The 16,645-nt window shown below is 46.7% G+C and overlaps 1 protein-coding gene across 10 annotated transcripts in view; it reads left to right on the forward strand.

The window, feature by feature from the left end:
- The window catches only part of GAS7 (growth arrest specific 7), a 206,932-nt gene that overhangs the window by 125,458 nt on the left and 64,829 nt on the right, over window positions 1-16,645 (forward strand). For all 10 annotated transcript variants that reach the window (XM_006041664.4, XM_006041666.4, XM_044939279.2 and 7 more), the window contains exon 2: window positions 1,500-1,620. In XM_006041664.4, coding sequence (XP_006041726.1) covers window positions 1,500-1,620 — 121 coding nt within the window. The remainder of the gene's footprint in view (window positions 1-1,499; window positions 1,621-16,645) is intronic.

Here is a 16,645-nt window from a genome sequence, read left to right on the forward strand (position 1 = left end):
CAGCCAACATGCCCATCTCCCACAGGTGGGATATTTTATACACAAAACACAATACTCATCATAGGGTTTGCATGTGTTTTGACCACTTTCCAATCTGGGAGGGGCTGAAGCAGTGTCTGGACACCCAGGTAAACATGCACAGCTGTGTGCTTGGGCTCAGTGGACATTTTCTGCTGAGGAGGAGGCCTCCTGGCTGCTGTCCAGCCCTGGATAGTTCTTCTAGAAGCCAGTCTTCTGTACAGAGTCAGAGGTGCTGTGAGTTAACAGGTGTGGGAGTCGCAAGCCATTAGGGCATAGGGGAAGGCTTTTAATTAAACTGTGAACATTTGTAATGAAACGTACACCACCACTCCACGGAGGGACACGGGGAGGCTGTGTTTACCCCAAGTCCCAGGAGCAACTACAATTGATCCCATCCCGCTGAGGGTGTGCAGGGCACCGCAGGAAGCAGAAGCATGAGGCTTTGCAGCTTCAGAGAAGCTGAGAGCAGTCTGGGAAATGAGTGTCTCTACTGCTCAATTTCAATCTCTTATTTTCCCAAACAGTGGTCATCAGTGACCAGAACCTGCCTCTTCTGGTATGGCCGGAGGATTCTGAGGGCACTTAAAAGCTGATGAGTTTTAATATTTCTGAACAGGATCCAGCTTTGCTGAGAAATTCACCACACCTCTCCTCGTGTGGCTGGAATTCTGATTTTAGTCAACTTACTTTCTTCACAAGGAATAGCAATTGTCTGAGAGGCTAACTTGAACCCTCTTTTCTTACTTTTCAATGTTCTTTATTTAGGTCACAACTTTTTTGTGTGTATTAACAAAAATTTAGATGCAAGAGATAAGCAAAAGAAAAGAATAAAAAATTCCTCATAATCCCACCACTACAAATCACCTCTGTTTATAGCCTTTGTGTCTTTATCTTGTTTTTCTGTTGTGTACTTTTTCTCTGACCTTATTTATTTATTTTTAAAGAAAAGTACTGTCACGCTTAGTTAAAAGAATTAAACCACACATCAGTGCATACTGTGGAAAGGAAGAAGCCAGTTTCACCTCAGCTTCCCAGTTCTCTTTGCCATTTAGACAATTGACTAGAAAAAAACCAGCTATTTGGTGGTCCCGGAGAGTTTCAGATTCCAGTGACCCCCCACCCCCGACCCCCTCAGGCAGGTGCAGCATCCCTGTGAGTGGTTTCCTAGGGGCCCAGGAGAGAAACCCCAGCCACGTTCATTGAGCACATCTCCACCCCGCATCCTGTGGGGGGAGCTGTCCCTTCTGTGGTGGTTCTGAAAATCTAAGTGCTTCTCACCCGTCATTGCTCAGGCAACCCCCATAATCACACCTGTAGCCTGTTACCTCCCTCAGGGAGGCCTGTAGGCCACCACACCACCCCCAACCCCAACCAGCGTCAAGCCATTCTAGGGAGACTTCATCTGCCTCTCGCTTCCCGGTTGAGAGACAGCTGCAAAAATGCCACACGTGTGTGACCTTCTCTTTCCTCCTCCACAGAAGCCTGGAATGGTCCCCCCTCCGCCGGGAGAGGAAAGCCAGACTGTTGTCCTTCCACCGGGCTGGCAGAGCTACTTGTCCCCTCAGGGCCGGCGCTACTATGTCAACACGGCCACCAATGGTGAGTCCTGCTCCGGGCAGCGTCCTACAGCAGCCCCCGGGGTCCTGTCTGTCTGGAGGGGCACCTCTCTCCTCCACCTCCTGGGCTTTAGACCTTTCCTTTGAGCTCTCTCTCAGAGGCTGCCAGGATATCTTTCCTTCCCCCAGGCCTGGGTGGCAGAAGGTCGAACCAGGGTGGGGGAGCCTGCCCTTCAAGGTTGGGGTCATCTTTGTAACCTGGCATCTTTGTGGAACCCAACCTCATGGTCTGGGACCATATTTTCCAAACTGGGATCTTGTAAGGATCTGTGGTCGACAGCTGGTTTAAATCAAATCAAACAGGTTAAGCCACTGCATGATTTCTGGGAGCTTGGAATGTGCTGATTGATACCCAAACGGGTTACAAGAGTGGGGTTTTCCTGTGATTTCAACACAGCATGGCTCTCTTCCCTGAAGTATCTCACTTGCTGGTATTTCTTAGGATGTTCTTTGGGAAAGGCTGGGGTGACTTATGGGTTTATTCTAACCAGTAAGAGAGGTCCACATGCATTTCCGAGTTGAGTCAAGATCACTTCTCTTTGTCCCAGTAATTGTGGGTATCCTGAGCCTTCAGAATGACTCCAGGATCCCAGCTCATTGCTGTAGAGTGACCTGCAAGAGGGGTCATAGAAGGAGAAGCGGTAGGAACTATATAACAAGGTGGGCAGAGTGATGTATAGGTTGTCGTCTTGGACCAGGCAGAGCAAAGCCAGCCATCAGCTCTGTCTCTTAACCCCAGGGCAGTTGCTATAAGAAAACAGAGAGGATGGGAAACCCAGAAAATGAGATTTGGTGGGAATCTGTGCCAAGGCAGAATGTGAAATCTTACCTGAATCCACCTGTTGACACCTCACTTCCCTCATCTGTGCCTACCTGACTACAGGCACCTCCTCCCACCTGACAGGACCATGGATATGGTTTATGTTAATGAACCCGCAGTCGGGACCTGGTGAGAGAAGAGCCAGCTGCTGTTTCAAGGGAGCAACAGAGAAAGCAGCTGAAAACTGCTACTTGGGGTGGTTGGTTTGTTTACATCTCCTGGCAACCCGGCCTTCCACTCAAGGGGGTGTTCTAGTTGAAGACTTAACCGGGGTTTCTAGAAAAAGGGAAGTGGAACTCCTTCTGACCATTCTAATCAGAAAGAGTCTTCCTCAAAATAAACATGTGAGCCGCTTTGTACTGTTATCAGATTATCAGACTTTGAAGTTTCGGAGGAGAGTGTGTTTATGTGTAGTTCCCCATCTGTAAAATACAGAAATTGAGCCATATGACCCTGAGATCATCAAGAATTTGGCTCCATCCTTGTCCTGAATTAGCTCCTGTTGCAAAGGAGCAGAGGGGTAGAAGTAGCTTTCTAAAAATCTCAACTCATTTTTAAAAAACAACCGTGTAACAAGCAATCCACTGCTGATATACGCTCTCCTTCATTCAACTAGCCCTCTCTTTATTAGGGGGATAGTGAGGTCCCATTTTACCAGGCAGGGCAGACAGCTTTTTTCTGAAGCCCAGATGTCATGCCACTGGGTCCTGGAAGATAGTGATCACAAGAGATTCTAGACCAGGGGTCAAACTCTTTTTCTCTGATAGCCCAGGTGGTAGATATTTTAGGCTCTGAGGCCCATGGGGTCAATGTCACAGCTACTCAACTCCACCACTGTCATGTGAAAGCAGCCATGCTGCTGCTAAGTCGCTTCAGTCGTGTCTGACTCTGCGCGACCCCATAGATGGCAGCCCACCAGGCTCCGCCGTCCCTGGGATTCTCCAGGCAAGAACACTGGAGTGGGTTGCCATTTCTTTCTTCAATGCATGAAAGAGAAAAGTGAAGGTGAAGTCGCTCAGTCCTGTCCGACTCTTAGCGACCCCATGGACTGCAGCCTACCAGGCTCCTCCATCCATGGATTTTCCAGGCAAGAGTACTGGAGTGGGGTGCCATTGCCTTCTCTGGAAAGCAGCCATAGATGATGGTAAACCCACCGAGGCAGCTGTGTTCTGATAAAACTTTACTTAGACCCTGAAATGTGAATTTTCAATAGCTTGCATGTCATGAAATAGGCTCCTTTTTTCAACCATTTGAAAATATAAAAACTGATCTTAGCTAAGGAGTTCCCAAGCTGTATGATGACATAACATATATTGGTCCACAGGCCATACTGGCAGGTGACACCTTTCTGGGCTCTCTGTCATTCCCAGTAGGACCTGCCCTGCTCACCCCTCCCCACTCTCTCCCAAATGCTCTCAGTAATCCAATAATTACATTTGTTATGTACATATTACATGTCAAAATGTGTTCAATTAGCCATAAGTAATTTTATTTAACCTACTCAACAATTCAGGAAAACAGGGGCTTTCAATAGGGACAATTTTGTTCCCCAGAGAGCAAGTCTGGAAAGAATTTTGATTGTTCCAACTGGGGAATGTCCTGGCATCCAGTGAGTAGAGGCCAGGGATGCTGAAAAACCTCCTGCAATGTACATGCCAGCTTTATTCATTCATTGTTTAATTCATTTTCATTTGTGTGGTTGATTGAATTGTTCATGCAACAAGCATGTATTGGGCCTCACATATGTTCCAAGCAGAGTGTTGGATGCTGGGATATAAGAATAAAAAACAGCCTTGACTCTCAAAATGCTAATCTTCTTATAGTAGTAACAGATTTTATTTAATTTACTTTTATTTTTTGGCTGTGCCACTTGCAGGATCTTAATTCCCTGACTGGGGGCTTGAACCTGGGCCCTGGCAGTGAAACCCCTGAGTTCCCTGGACTGCCAGGGAATTCCCAGAAGCAGATTTTAAATGAATCGAAATTTGATTACAATTGTGAGAAGGGTTATGAAGGAGAGAAGTCCATGGTGTTTTGAGAGCATGTCCCAGAGAGACTCTGGGAAGTCAGGGGAAGCTTCCTGGAAGAGGAGGTACCCTTCAGCTGAGATGGGAAGCATGATGACAACATTAGCCATGTTTGGCGGGATCGTGCAGACCCTCAGGGTCATGTTAAAAGTTGTGCTCTTTAGTTTTAAGGGACTGGGAAGACCAGGTGTCTTTCTAATTCTCTGTGGGACCTCAGCCCTGTTTTGTCTGGCTGCTGGACTGCTTGGTAAAGTTTTGAATCTGACCTCCTTTTCTGCAGGAAGGTACTGAAAGCAGCCTCTCGGTCTTCTCACACCTACGTTTATCTGACCCCCTGACTCCTGGAGGCATTTGTGTCTCCTCACCTCCAAACCAGCTGCACCCACCTTTCTGCCCCAACTCTTGGATCTCTGCCGGCATGTTACTCAGGCCAGAGCCAGGCACCACTGCCAGGGAAGCAGAGCCCCTGTGCTCAGCCGCCATGAGCTATTTCCCTCTTCTTCTTCCTGTCTGTCTTCCTTTGCTCCAAGCTCTCCTAGTCCCTGTAATCCCTAATCACTTCTTTCCCAGGGGGTGCTGGGGTACAATAGACATGCTGTCTCTGTTTTTACACCACATACAAATGTAAGGAGTTTAAAGCCCAGTTTACATTTGTATTGCCTTGCTCTGGCTAATCTGCTTATTTTCAAATCCATTTAGGATTTTTCTGCCTGGGAATTGTCCCAGGGCCGGCTGCTGTGCTATGCTGGGCTATGGGGATACAGAGCAGAGCAGAGGCCGTCTTTGCCTTCAAAGATGGAAGGTCTGATGAAGGCAGAGAAACCGGAAACCAATAATGTTGCGGGTGTTAGCGTGGAAATCTGGGGGCTCATTGAAGGGGGCCACCAGCTTTATCTGGGCATCAGACCAGTCTTTGAATGGACGACGCTACTTGACTTAGATGTTCCTAGCTGTGGTGTCAGCCAGGGGAAGGCCGATGTGTTGGAGCAGAGAGAGAGGGACTTGAGAGTCTGATTCACTAAAGACCTCCTCTGGGTGAGGAGGAGTTGGGACTTTGCCCTGTGGGCACGGCAAGCGATGGAAGGATTCAGAGCGCTGGCTTGACATCTCGGAATGTTGTGGAATTCTTGCTTGTGCTGCAGAGTGAGGGGTCAGAGGATGGCGATCAGAGGCCTGGCAGACTCGATGAGAAGTAATGAGGTCAGCTCCACGGCAGCAGCTGTGGCTGGAGAAGAGGAGGTGGGATATGTCAGGCGGGATGTGGCAGATGCAGGAAGGCAAAACTCACAGGTTCCTTTTCTGCCTTATGTGCTGGAGCCGTGTGGTGAGAACAGGGGATTCAAGGGAGGAATGGCCTTGGAAGAAAGAAGATGAAGCCCTGTTGAGCATGCAGTTCCCAGGGAACATTCAGGGAGAGATGGCCAGCGCATGTTGGATGGATGGGTCATGACTCAGAGGTCATCTGGGCTAAAGATGTGACTCTGGGGAGTCTTGTGGGTTCACAGCATGGCGGGCAGAGAGCAGGATGGATTTCACCCCTAATTGCTCCTTGGCCTGACCTTGTTTTTCTGGGACCAACCTGCACAAGCATGGGTGAAGCCCAGAATCAGCAAAGAACTGAAATCAGGAGTTCCCTCCCAGGGCAAGCCTCCAGGAGAAAGAGAGCCCTGAAGAACCATGCTTAAGGGAGGGACAGAGTGGGCTTGGAAAGAATTGTTAGAGATGGGAAGTATCCTTGAAAAGGCAATGTCATGACAGGCAAAGGAGAAAAGATTGTCAAGACAGACTGAAATATAGATCAGATTTATGGTGGAGGGATATTTTAAATCCCTAGAGAAAGCACAAACTATTTAATAAATGGTGTTGGGCCAGATGGCTAACTTTTGATGGGTAAGTTAATGCTCTTGTTTTCATATAAACAAACTCAGCTTAAACTTGGGTTTCCATGGTGGCTCATTTGGTAAAGAATCTGCCTGCAATGCAGGAAACCCAGGTTGATACCTGGGTTAAAAAGATCCCCTAGAGGAAGGCATGGCAGCCCATTCCAGTGTTCTTACCTGGGAAGTCCCATGGACAGAGGAGCCCGGCAGGCTACAGTCCATGGGGTTGCAAGAGTCGGACACAACTTAGTGACTAAACCACCACCAAACTCAGAAAGACCATCAGAGCATGAGACTTAGGGAAGCCCGCATCTCCCCTCATCTTCTCACAGTTTATGGCTCCCAAAAGCATTTTGTCCAGCTGGGTGGTCCTGTGCTCAGGCCCAGGAACCCTGGGGGTTCTGGTATCAGGAAGCTGTTCATGCTCTGCTGTTCTGGAAAGTGCTCCATTCCACCCAGAGTTGACTCAGTTGCTAAAAATGAGGGTTGTGTTTAATTTCTGGATTTTGACTTGTTAATAACTAGCCTGTTCAAGAATCTAAACTAGTGTGAAGGGACACCTCTTATTTGTATAACAGATAGTTGCATTTCAAGAAATATAGCACAAAGTTTTGTTCTGTGTATAATTGGAAGGCCAGATATGCATGTTTAATCACTTCACAGTGATACAGTCCTAGGTATTCAGGTCTTCTTTTTGCAGAGATGCTGACTTTGTAGATATTGTGTGGGATATATTTTACCATTTGGATTTTGAAAGGGGTATTTCCAGCCAGTAATGAAGGCCAAGGGCTTCCCCAGTGGCTCAGCAGTAAAGAATCGGACTGCAGTGCAGGAGACGCAGGTTCAGTCCCTGAGTCGGGAAGATCCCTTGGAGGAAGGCATGATAACCCACTCGAGCATCCTTGCTAGGAAAATCCCATGGACAGAGAAACCTGGTGGGCTATGGTCCAAGGGGTCACAAAGAGTTGGACACAACTGAAATGACTTAGCACACATGCACACAATGAAGGCCAAGATTAGTTTTGTTTAGTGTATGTCAGTATTTGACTTCTTATTTCTGTATACTCTAAATCTGATAGTTACATTGTTCTGTTGTCTTTCTAAAGAAAGGGAGGCACCTTAGCCCTGTTTCTCTAGAAAGCAGAGCTTAAAACAAGGATTAAGTGTTAACACCTGATTTAGAAGGTACACGCCTTAAGGTGAGGATGGGTGAGAAGGGGAAGGGAGGCAAAAGAAGATGCCCTGTGATGCTGGCTTCCCTCGTAGCTCAGATGGTTAAGAATCTGTGTGCAATACAGGAGACCTGGGTTCGATCCCTGGGTTGTGAAGGTCCCCTGGAGAAGGGAATAGCTACCCAGTCCAGAATTCTTGCCTAGAGAACACCATGGACAGACCATGGGATCACACAGAGTCAGACATGACTGAGCAGCTAAGCTAACACCTTTCACTTTCAAGGCCAAAGTGGTGAGGATGGGTGAGAAGGGGAAGAGAGGCAAAAGAAGATGCCCCATGTGATGCTGGCTAGCCTTAACATTGAACTGGCAGTGAACTGGTTGCTCAGCAGCTATGTTCACGTCTCTGGAAGGTTTGCAGAGAGGAGCCCTGCCTTTGAGTAGTCCACAGGAGAGCAAGGGGTTTTATCTGTGCACCTTCTCCTTAGCTCCTGTTCTCCATGGGCCATCCTTCTCCACTTGGGAGAGCTATTTCCGCCTCTTCCCCCAACTTTGGGGTTGTATCATCTGTCCCCCTGCAGCCTCTCAGAAAGCTTCATTCCACTCCCATGGAGTGGTGCTTCTGCTAAGCCCAAGGCGTATGGTCAGGTCTAACCGCAGTAAGAGGAGACAGTTAATGGAAATGTGAGGAAGAGCTCCATGTCAGTCCCAACCTGGAGGCTCCTGCAGCATTACCCATCTCTCCACTGTCAGACCTGGATGACTTGATTGTTTAGTCTTTCTGTGACCAATGACTTTTACTCCAGTCATCCTAGGGGGATCCTTCCAAATCATTGGACACAGTGGTTGGCAACCTATAGCCCTTGTACAGCTTGTACAGGCAATCCACAGGGCTTGTACAACTTTCAGCTTTTTTTGTTAAAGTTTTACTGGAACACAGCTGTGCTCTCTTATTGTCTTATTGCCTAAGGCTGTTTGTTATTACCTGAAGATGGCAGAGTTGAGTATGGTCCATATAGCTCACAAAACCAAAAATATTTACTCTCCGGCCTTTAAAAGAAAACATTTGAGATTCCCCAGCCTAACAAACAGAGCCCATTCATTTTACACATGAGGAAGCGGGTCCCCCATGGGGTAAAGGGACTTGGTCACAGTTACCTGGCCAACCTATGCCTACATCTTCTGTCTTGTAGTCTTTTCCTTTTTGCCTCAATATCCAAGAGGATGAACATGGGCAGTGGTGACTTAATTTGCAAAAAGGACAACTGAGTTCATGGATTAGTAGAAAAACAATCTGAAATAACTTTTATTTTTAAGAGAAATGCCACTGCCTTTTGAGAGCGTCAACTGAAACCCAGGAATTGTTTTTAAGCTCTTTTGACAAAGAATTCGTATGTATGAACGTTTTATTATGTTTGCAAGCCCAGCTTGGAGGATTAAACCAGGATTTGAGCTTTTGGATTCATTTGCCAAATAGTCGGCACTTTTCTTGATTTCTGGTTTTAATTTTTCTTTAAATGAGTAGATTCCCACTTAACTTTATTACACCAGGAGCTAATGTGAGTTTCCGGATCAGTTTAAAAGCATTCTCTGAGCTTTTCTTTGTTACAAATAATTGGGTACTTTTCTAACTCCCCAGAGAGAGCAACTCTGATAATTCTCAGTTAATAAAAGTTGCCCTAAGAAACTTCTGCATCCGAAAACATTAGTCTGTTTTCATCTATCCATCTGTGTTGAACAAATGTGAGATTAAAAAGATGCGTTTATTTGGCACATTCAGTTGATTGAATTAGTTGTGTGTGTGTTTTCATGTTTTTTATTTTGGCTGTATAATTTTTCTTTAACAGACCCTCTCTTAATGGAAGGGTTGTTGTTATTTTTCAGTTGCTCAGTCGTGTCTGACTCTGTGACCCCATGGGCTGGCTTCCCTGTCCTCCGCCGTCTCCTGTAGTTTGCTCAAGTTCATGTCCATTGAGTTGGTGATGCTATCTAACCATCTCATTCTCTGCCTCCCTCTTCTCCTGCCTTCAGTCTTTCCCAGTGTCGGGGTCTTTTCGGATAAGTCAGCTCTTCACATCAGGTGGCCAAAGTATTGAAGCTTCAGCATCAGTCCTTCCAGTGACTGTTCAGACTTGATTTCCTTTAGGATTGACTGGTTTGGTAAAGGCTGTTGATCAAGACTGTAAATCTTACTATTAATCTATTTCTGTGGGGGTTGTGTTTTTTCCTTTCCAAGAATTCATTTTAATTTGTAATGTTACTGTAACACTTTATTATACAACACATCTTATTTCTCAGCAGTTTTTCATACCAGTAATCTCTTAGAATTTTGGCAAATGCCAAGTGGGTTAGACAGTCGTTCACACTGCCAGTAAGTTGAAGTCCCATAAAAATCAAAAGACAAAGGAGACAGGAAGACAAAATGTTACTTTGAAGATGTTGACTTATGGGCTGTTAGGTGGAACCACAAACTAGCAGCAAATGGTTCAGGTAGGAAATAAAAAAGGATGTGTGGCACATGACCCAGCAATTCCACACCTAGGTACCTATCCAAGAGAGCTGAAAACATGTCCACACAAAAACTTATATGTGAATGTTCTTAGCAGCATTTTCATAATGGCCAGAAACAACCCAAATAATATCCAAAATAAAAAAAATCTGGTCTTATCCTTGCACTGGTAAGTTATTCAGCTGTAAAAAGGGATGCAGTACCAGTGGGTATATGCCCTATGCATGGGTAAACTTTGAAAGTATCATGCTAGGTGAAAAAAACCAGACATGAAAAGCCGTGTCTCGTATGATTCCATTTATATGAAATGCTTAGAACAGGCAAATCCGTAGACCCAGGAAATAGATGTGTGGCTTCTAGGGTCTGGGTGGGGGAGAAGTGACTTCTCATGGGTGTCCTTTTGAGGTGATGAAAGTGTTCTAAAATTAGATAGTCATGGTGGTTGAACATCTCTGCAAATACACTAAAAGCCCCTGTGAGGGATGCTTTTAGAGAGAGAGTTTCATGGTCTATGAGCTGTATCACGATAAAAACAGGTGTATTGTGGAGGGGACCAGTTGGTAACTTTCCTGGTGTCCTTCCAAAACAAGTCCTTAGATGCCCCAGTTGAACATTCCCTCTGCCTGATTCCCAGACTTTGGCGGACACAGAACCACAGAGGGAATTTGTCTAGAAATAGCAACACGCTGGTCCTGCTGCCGACCTACTGGCTTGGAATCTATTATTTGGAAAGAGTGAAAATTTCTGCTTATTATATTTTTAAGTGTTTTCTCATAGTCACCATCTCTTTTTGACTTGTAAGGTGACAACTAGATTGAGGACAGCATGGCCAGTGGATCAGATATTCTAAACCTGGGGAGTCAATGTATTTATTTATGTACTTGTGTTTTTTTTAAATAAATTTATTTTTATTTTTTGGCTGTGCTGGGTCTTCGTTGCCATGAGAGCTTTTCTCTCTTGCAACGAGCAGGGGGCTGACTCTTTAGTTGCACACGTGGGCTTCTCATTCTCATCGTTTCTCTTGTGTTGGAGCACAGAGTTCTACCAAGGGCTTCTGCAGTTGAAGTCTGTGGACTCAGTAGTTGGGGCACATGGGCCTAGCCACTCCATGCCATGTGAGATCATGAGATCAAACCCATGTCCCCTGCATTGGCAGGCGAATTATTATCCTCTGGGCCACCAGGGAAGTCCTGCAGAGTCAGTTTAAATCCAATTTTCTCTTTCGGAAATTCATTGAGAAAATATGGCTTTGTTCAAACAAGTAAACGTGTTGTAATCCCAAGGTGGAAGATTATATAAGTATAAACTATTGTAATTAAAGTAGAATCTCATGGAAAAGCTACTTGAAGACAGCTCAGTTTTACAGTGACAGGGAACCAAATGAGTATAAAACTACCAGGAAAGGCCCTTCACTGGCTAGTGTCTGTATCCTTATGTGTTGTCAGGGTAGCGCACTTGAGGCTATTTCTAGCTTTTACACTTATCCTCCAAACAGGATGTAGTGGCAGGTCTTATAATTTCAAAGCTTTTGAGTCAATAGCTCAGAAAGAATTTTTTTTTTGTATCTCGGTTTTTTTGTCATTAAAAAACAACAACAAGACCCATGGGCTCTAGTTTCAACTTTGTTTCTAGCTGCAACTAAGTCAAAGAATTTGGGGCTTCTATTTTTCATTTTCCTATTCTGTGTAGCACTCTGACATCTAGACAGAATGAACACCATCCTTGCCTTCAAGGAAGTGCAGCTCTATGATGACTCCGTTTCTAGGGCAGTGGTGTCGTAGTGCCTCTGGGTGTGGTGGCGGGCGGCAAGACAAGGTCAGAACCTCACCTCCATCCTGGTGAGCTGTTCTGCAGAGATTCAGGTAGACTCAGTGTCTCACAGTGGGTTGTCTTGAGGCCAGAGGTTGTCCACAGAAGCATTTCATTCTGTATGCACCACCCTTAAAGATGTTGAATGAACTGCCGACATTAAACATTGGGAGGTTTTTCATAAGCACCCAGATACTTGTCTCCTTTTGAAAAAGCGTGAGGATTTTCAACCCACCTTCCTGCCTGAACACAACTGGATGGATCTGAGCAGGTCGCCGTCACTCCTGATTTTTCTTAGACTCGAGAGTCTGCTTCCTTCAAGCATCTTATGTGTCCAGTGCTTGTGTGGGTTCGAGCTTTGACCTACATTTGGACATAGCCTTGTGGATTTACAATGAGTATTGCAGGGGAGAACTGGTATTAGACATAAAGTCAGAAAGCTATAAATACAGTTGGAAATCAGAGATTATGAAAGAGGACCAGGCAAGAGATTAAAGAATCTGGAGAGAAAAGACTGGTCCACTTCCACAAGGAACTGTCAGACTCATCCCACACTCTCTTATACCTGGAGCTTTTGTGCGCACCTGACTTGTTAGTACAGGAAGCATTGCCTTCGGGGTCTTCCGTAAGGCCCATGTGTGTGTTGCGGGGGTAAGGTGGGCGCATGTGGCTGCAGCAGGAAGTTGGGGTACACAGGGAGGGACAGTCTGGACACAGATAGCCATCGATACTCTTTAAAGGTTTAGGTCCCTTGGAGCCAGTGGGATTCTTGGCAAAAATGTAAATTATCCGTAGCTTATATCTGATAAGCAAGTGGGCCAGGACCACGTGGATTGGTTATCAAGCCACAAGTGTTTTTTCAGTGCCTCCTCTGTGCCCATCTCCAATTATGCACTTGGACCGCTCCTTGCAGGGGTGGTGTGGGTGAACACAATGCAAAGGACTTCGTGAGCACTTCTTGGTGGAGATGAGATCACTGAAGGAGACTTTCCTTGTGGGTTGCAGCCCATTCTCTTTCCTGCCTAAGTAGACCCCTGAAGGTCCCTTCCAACTCTGAAATCCTATGCAACCAGGAATCGCCGAACCACTGTGTTCATCACCCCCTTGAAATTTGGGAATGTGCCTCTGTATGGAGAGTTGGCGTGGCTCCCAGCAATCAGACCTTCATCACTGGAGGAAGATCTTGGAGTTTGGGAACAGCTTCTTGTTGTTTCGGTCCAAGTTGGAATCCAGAGTAGGCAATGCTCTTCCAGGAGGCGTGGGAGGAGAATAGGCTGAGAAGTTAGTGGAGCCGGATGAGTGTTGTTTGCCCGTGCTCTCCAGGAGCGGGGTGCTGGGCTGGGCGTGGGCTTTGGGAGCCTCCCCTGAAGGATCTGCTGTCCTTGGACAGATCATGGGCTGGGCCTTGCCCCTAGCGGGCCTCCTGGACATTCCTGTCAAATGAGACGCTGCCCTCCTGCCGGCTGTGGTTATTGTCTATCTATGCGTCCAGCCTGGCATAACATCCCACCTTCCTCGGTTCTTGTGCAGAGGTGGTCTTGTGTTCTGGGGACTCTTCTGGAGCTGAGATGCGCAACTGGAGCTTGAATGGGGCCTGGTCTTTTTTGTATGGTGCAAGAAGCATCCAAGAATGCCAGGCCCCATGATCTGTGCCATGGAAGGAGGTGTGTGCTAGGCAGGAGTCAAGGACTCCGTCCCCTCCTCCCTCTCCATTTCTCCTTCCTCCCTCTTCTTTTCTCCCTCCCTGCCCCCCGTTCCTCCCCCGTCATCCCCTGCTACAGATAAAGACTTCAGTTGCAAAAAAAAAAAAAAAGACTTCAGTTGCTTTCAGCTGCTTTTGTATAAAATTCACATGTGCTAATGGGGGAGACACTGCAGAAAAAGGTACAGATTGGACAGAGCAGGGAAGCCTTGGGAAGCAGGACAGAAGGGGCCAAGGAGCACACAGCATTTTTGGATACAATATCCCACCCAGCTGGCTCAACTCTTTGATGAATAGGAAGCATGAATTCCTATTGCATGCTCAGTTGTGTCCAACTCTGCGACCCCATGGACTGCAGCACATCAGGCTCCTCTGTCTGTGGGATTTCTCAGGCAAGAATACTGGAGCGGGTTGCCGTTTCCTCCTCTAGGCTATCTTCCTGACCCAGGGATCAAACCCATGTCTCCTGCATTGGTAGGCAGATTCTTTACCACTGAGCCACCAGGGAAGCCCCACCCCCACCAGGTGTGCAAGCGCAAAGCCACCTTAACTAGCAGGTTTTAAGGATGGAGTGGAAATCCTTAAGAGGCTTCCACAACAACCTGAACATCTGTGATCCTGACAGATTTCTTCTTTGCTTTCAGAGCATCTTCGCAGTGAGGCTCACTTTTTCTTTCTCTGAATCTCTCAGGCCAATTTCACTATCTGTTGCCGTTTTCAGCAACATACTTGTTTGGGGGAAAAGGGTAAACAGTGGATGCTTTCAAGTCAGAAGTAATTCATGGGTTGGCTTGATGTACTTTTCAAAACAGGTTTTTTGGATTTCACCCCCCCCCCACCCCCTGCCACAGCTTTATCTGCAACCCCTGTAGACAGGATGTGAACTATGACAAAGAACTCTGTTCTTCCTTGTCTTAGTCTATGTCTGTGGTTCTCAAAGTGGGGTCCCCAGACCAGCAGCATCAGCATCACCTGGGAATTTGTTAGAAACACAGTGTCTCAGGCCTCCCCCCCGTCCCCCTGAATCAGACCCTCTGGGGTGGCCCTGCGATCTCGGGCTTAACCAGCCCTCCAGGTGATGCTCAGATCATCTAAAGTTGGAGGAGGCTGCCCCTTTCCCCATCGTTTTAGCATCTCCCTTATTGGATGAGGAAACTCCCCTGGTAGCTCCTGCCAATGCAGGAGATGCAGGTTCGATCCCTGGGTCCGGAAGATCCCTTGGAGGAGGGCATGGCAACCCACTCCAGTATTCTTGCCTGGAGAATCCCATGGACAGAGGAGCCTGGCGGGCTATAGTCCAGGGGCCGCGCAGAGCCGGACACGATTCAGTGACTAAACAACAATAACTAGATGTGCCTTTTAGATTCAACTCTGCCCATTTCTTCCTCATTTTTTTTGTGTCATCCTCTCTACCCTGAATGCCCTTTCTTGATGTTTGAGAAGAGCTCATTTCACCCAGAATTTCTATACCTATTGCAGTGTGGGTTCATGATAAGGACCATGCACCTGAAGGTGCTTTGGGGCTGTTTGTGCCTTGGGGGCTGGCCCGCCTTTCCCAGGAGCCCAGCAGCCTTGGAAGTGTCTTCGTGGCTACACCTCACGGAGACGATTGCTGATTCCTTTTTCCCAAAATAACCAGAGCTCTTTCTGACAGTTTCTTCCAGCTTGCGAAAAGCAACACTTTCAGTGGTTCTGAGCATTATTTATAAAATGTAAAGTCACACCTTTTACTGGAAAGTCTTCTAAATCTGCATTAGCAAAGCAGAGCAAGGGGAGTCCATAGATGTTGAGTTTCTCAGAAAACAAAGCAAAAAGATGATGTTTGAGTGGAAAATACCAGTTCGTGGGTAGAGAAGCTTCTGAATAGTTGAATGGTGTGACTTTTTAACCCACCTTGGAGAGGTTATGCAAGCCCTACTTGAGGGCATCTTAAGACATCACAGTTCAGCCTGGTCACAGGAGGAGGTTCCAGACGTGGATCTAATGGCCCGGGGACTGGTGTTGGTTGTCACAGGGCAGTGCCGTTTGGGGATTGTAGGTGGGCAAAGACTGTCTTGTATAGAAATAGAAGCCCACCTGAACAGTTTATGGAAGAAAAAAAAAAGACCTTTATTAGAAGGACATGGGGTATCTCACAAAAGCCCCCACTTAAGAACCGAAAAATCAGCTGCATTGTTTGTCCTGGGTCTCTGGGATCTCATGATGTCGGTTCCTGGGTTGATTTCATACATATTTTTCTCTGCAGACTTGCCTTTTCTCTTTAGCAGCCATTTAGCTGAAAAAGATCCAATGGGTGGGGGGACAAAAGTGTCTTAGACTGCACTTCTCCAATTTTGACTGAGAGGAAGCATCTTTTCTTATGGGTCATTTGTAATTGCTTTCCTATGACCCACCTGTGTATGTTCTGGGCTCTTTTTGGGTTGGGCAGCTGGCTTGATTTGTGCTTCGTAGTCTGCGAGGGGAATTGGTGCTCTCTGTGCTCTCCATATGAATGGTTCAGAGGGTAAAGAATCTCCCTGCAATGCAGGAGATGTGGGTTTGATCCCTGGGTCAGGAAGATTCCCTGGAGGAGGACACAGCAACCCATTCCAGTATTCTTGCCTGGAGAATCCCACGGACAGAGAAGCCTGGCAGGCTACAGTCCATGGGGTCACACAGAGTTGGACACGACTGAACAAGTAACACTTTGAATTTCACTTTCTGGTCTCCATGGCCCTTCTTTGTTTCTGTCCTCTGTGTATCTTTTTATCTAGACACACATATATGCACTTACTCATTTTTAAAATCAGCCACTGGCAGTGTAACTGGACTGACTTCTAACAGTGCTTTGAACTGAGTCTTCATTCATTCATCAAACGTCTATTGACTGCCTGCATACTGGCAACCAGGGAAACAGCAATGCATTTGTTTGACACAGTCCCAGCCCTCAGAGCACACCTCTGGGCGGACTGGATTTGAAAGCAAGTGTTGCAGCTGAGCTAGGAAGAGCTCATCCAAGTCCCCGAGGGCAGGGGCAATACTGTGAGCTCTCAGCGCCCCTTCCCAGCCTGGTGCCTGTTCACAGGGTTCAGAAAGCCTGAGTGATGCTG

Source organism: Bubalus bubalis, chromosome 3 (assembly GCF_019923935.1).
Source record: "Bubalus bubalis isolate 160015118507 breed Murrah chromosome 3, NDDB_SH_1, whole genome shotgun sequence".
In the NCBI taxonomy this organism is placed as follows: domain Eukaryota; kingdom Metazoa; phylum Chordata; class Mammalia; order Artiodactyla; family Bovidae; genus Bubalus; species Bubalus bubalis.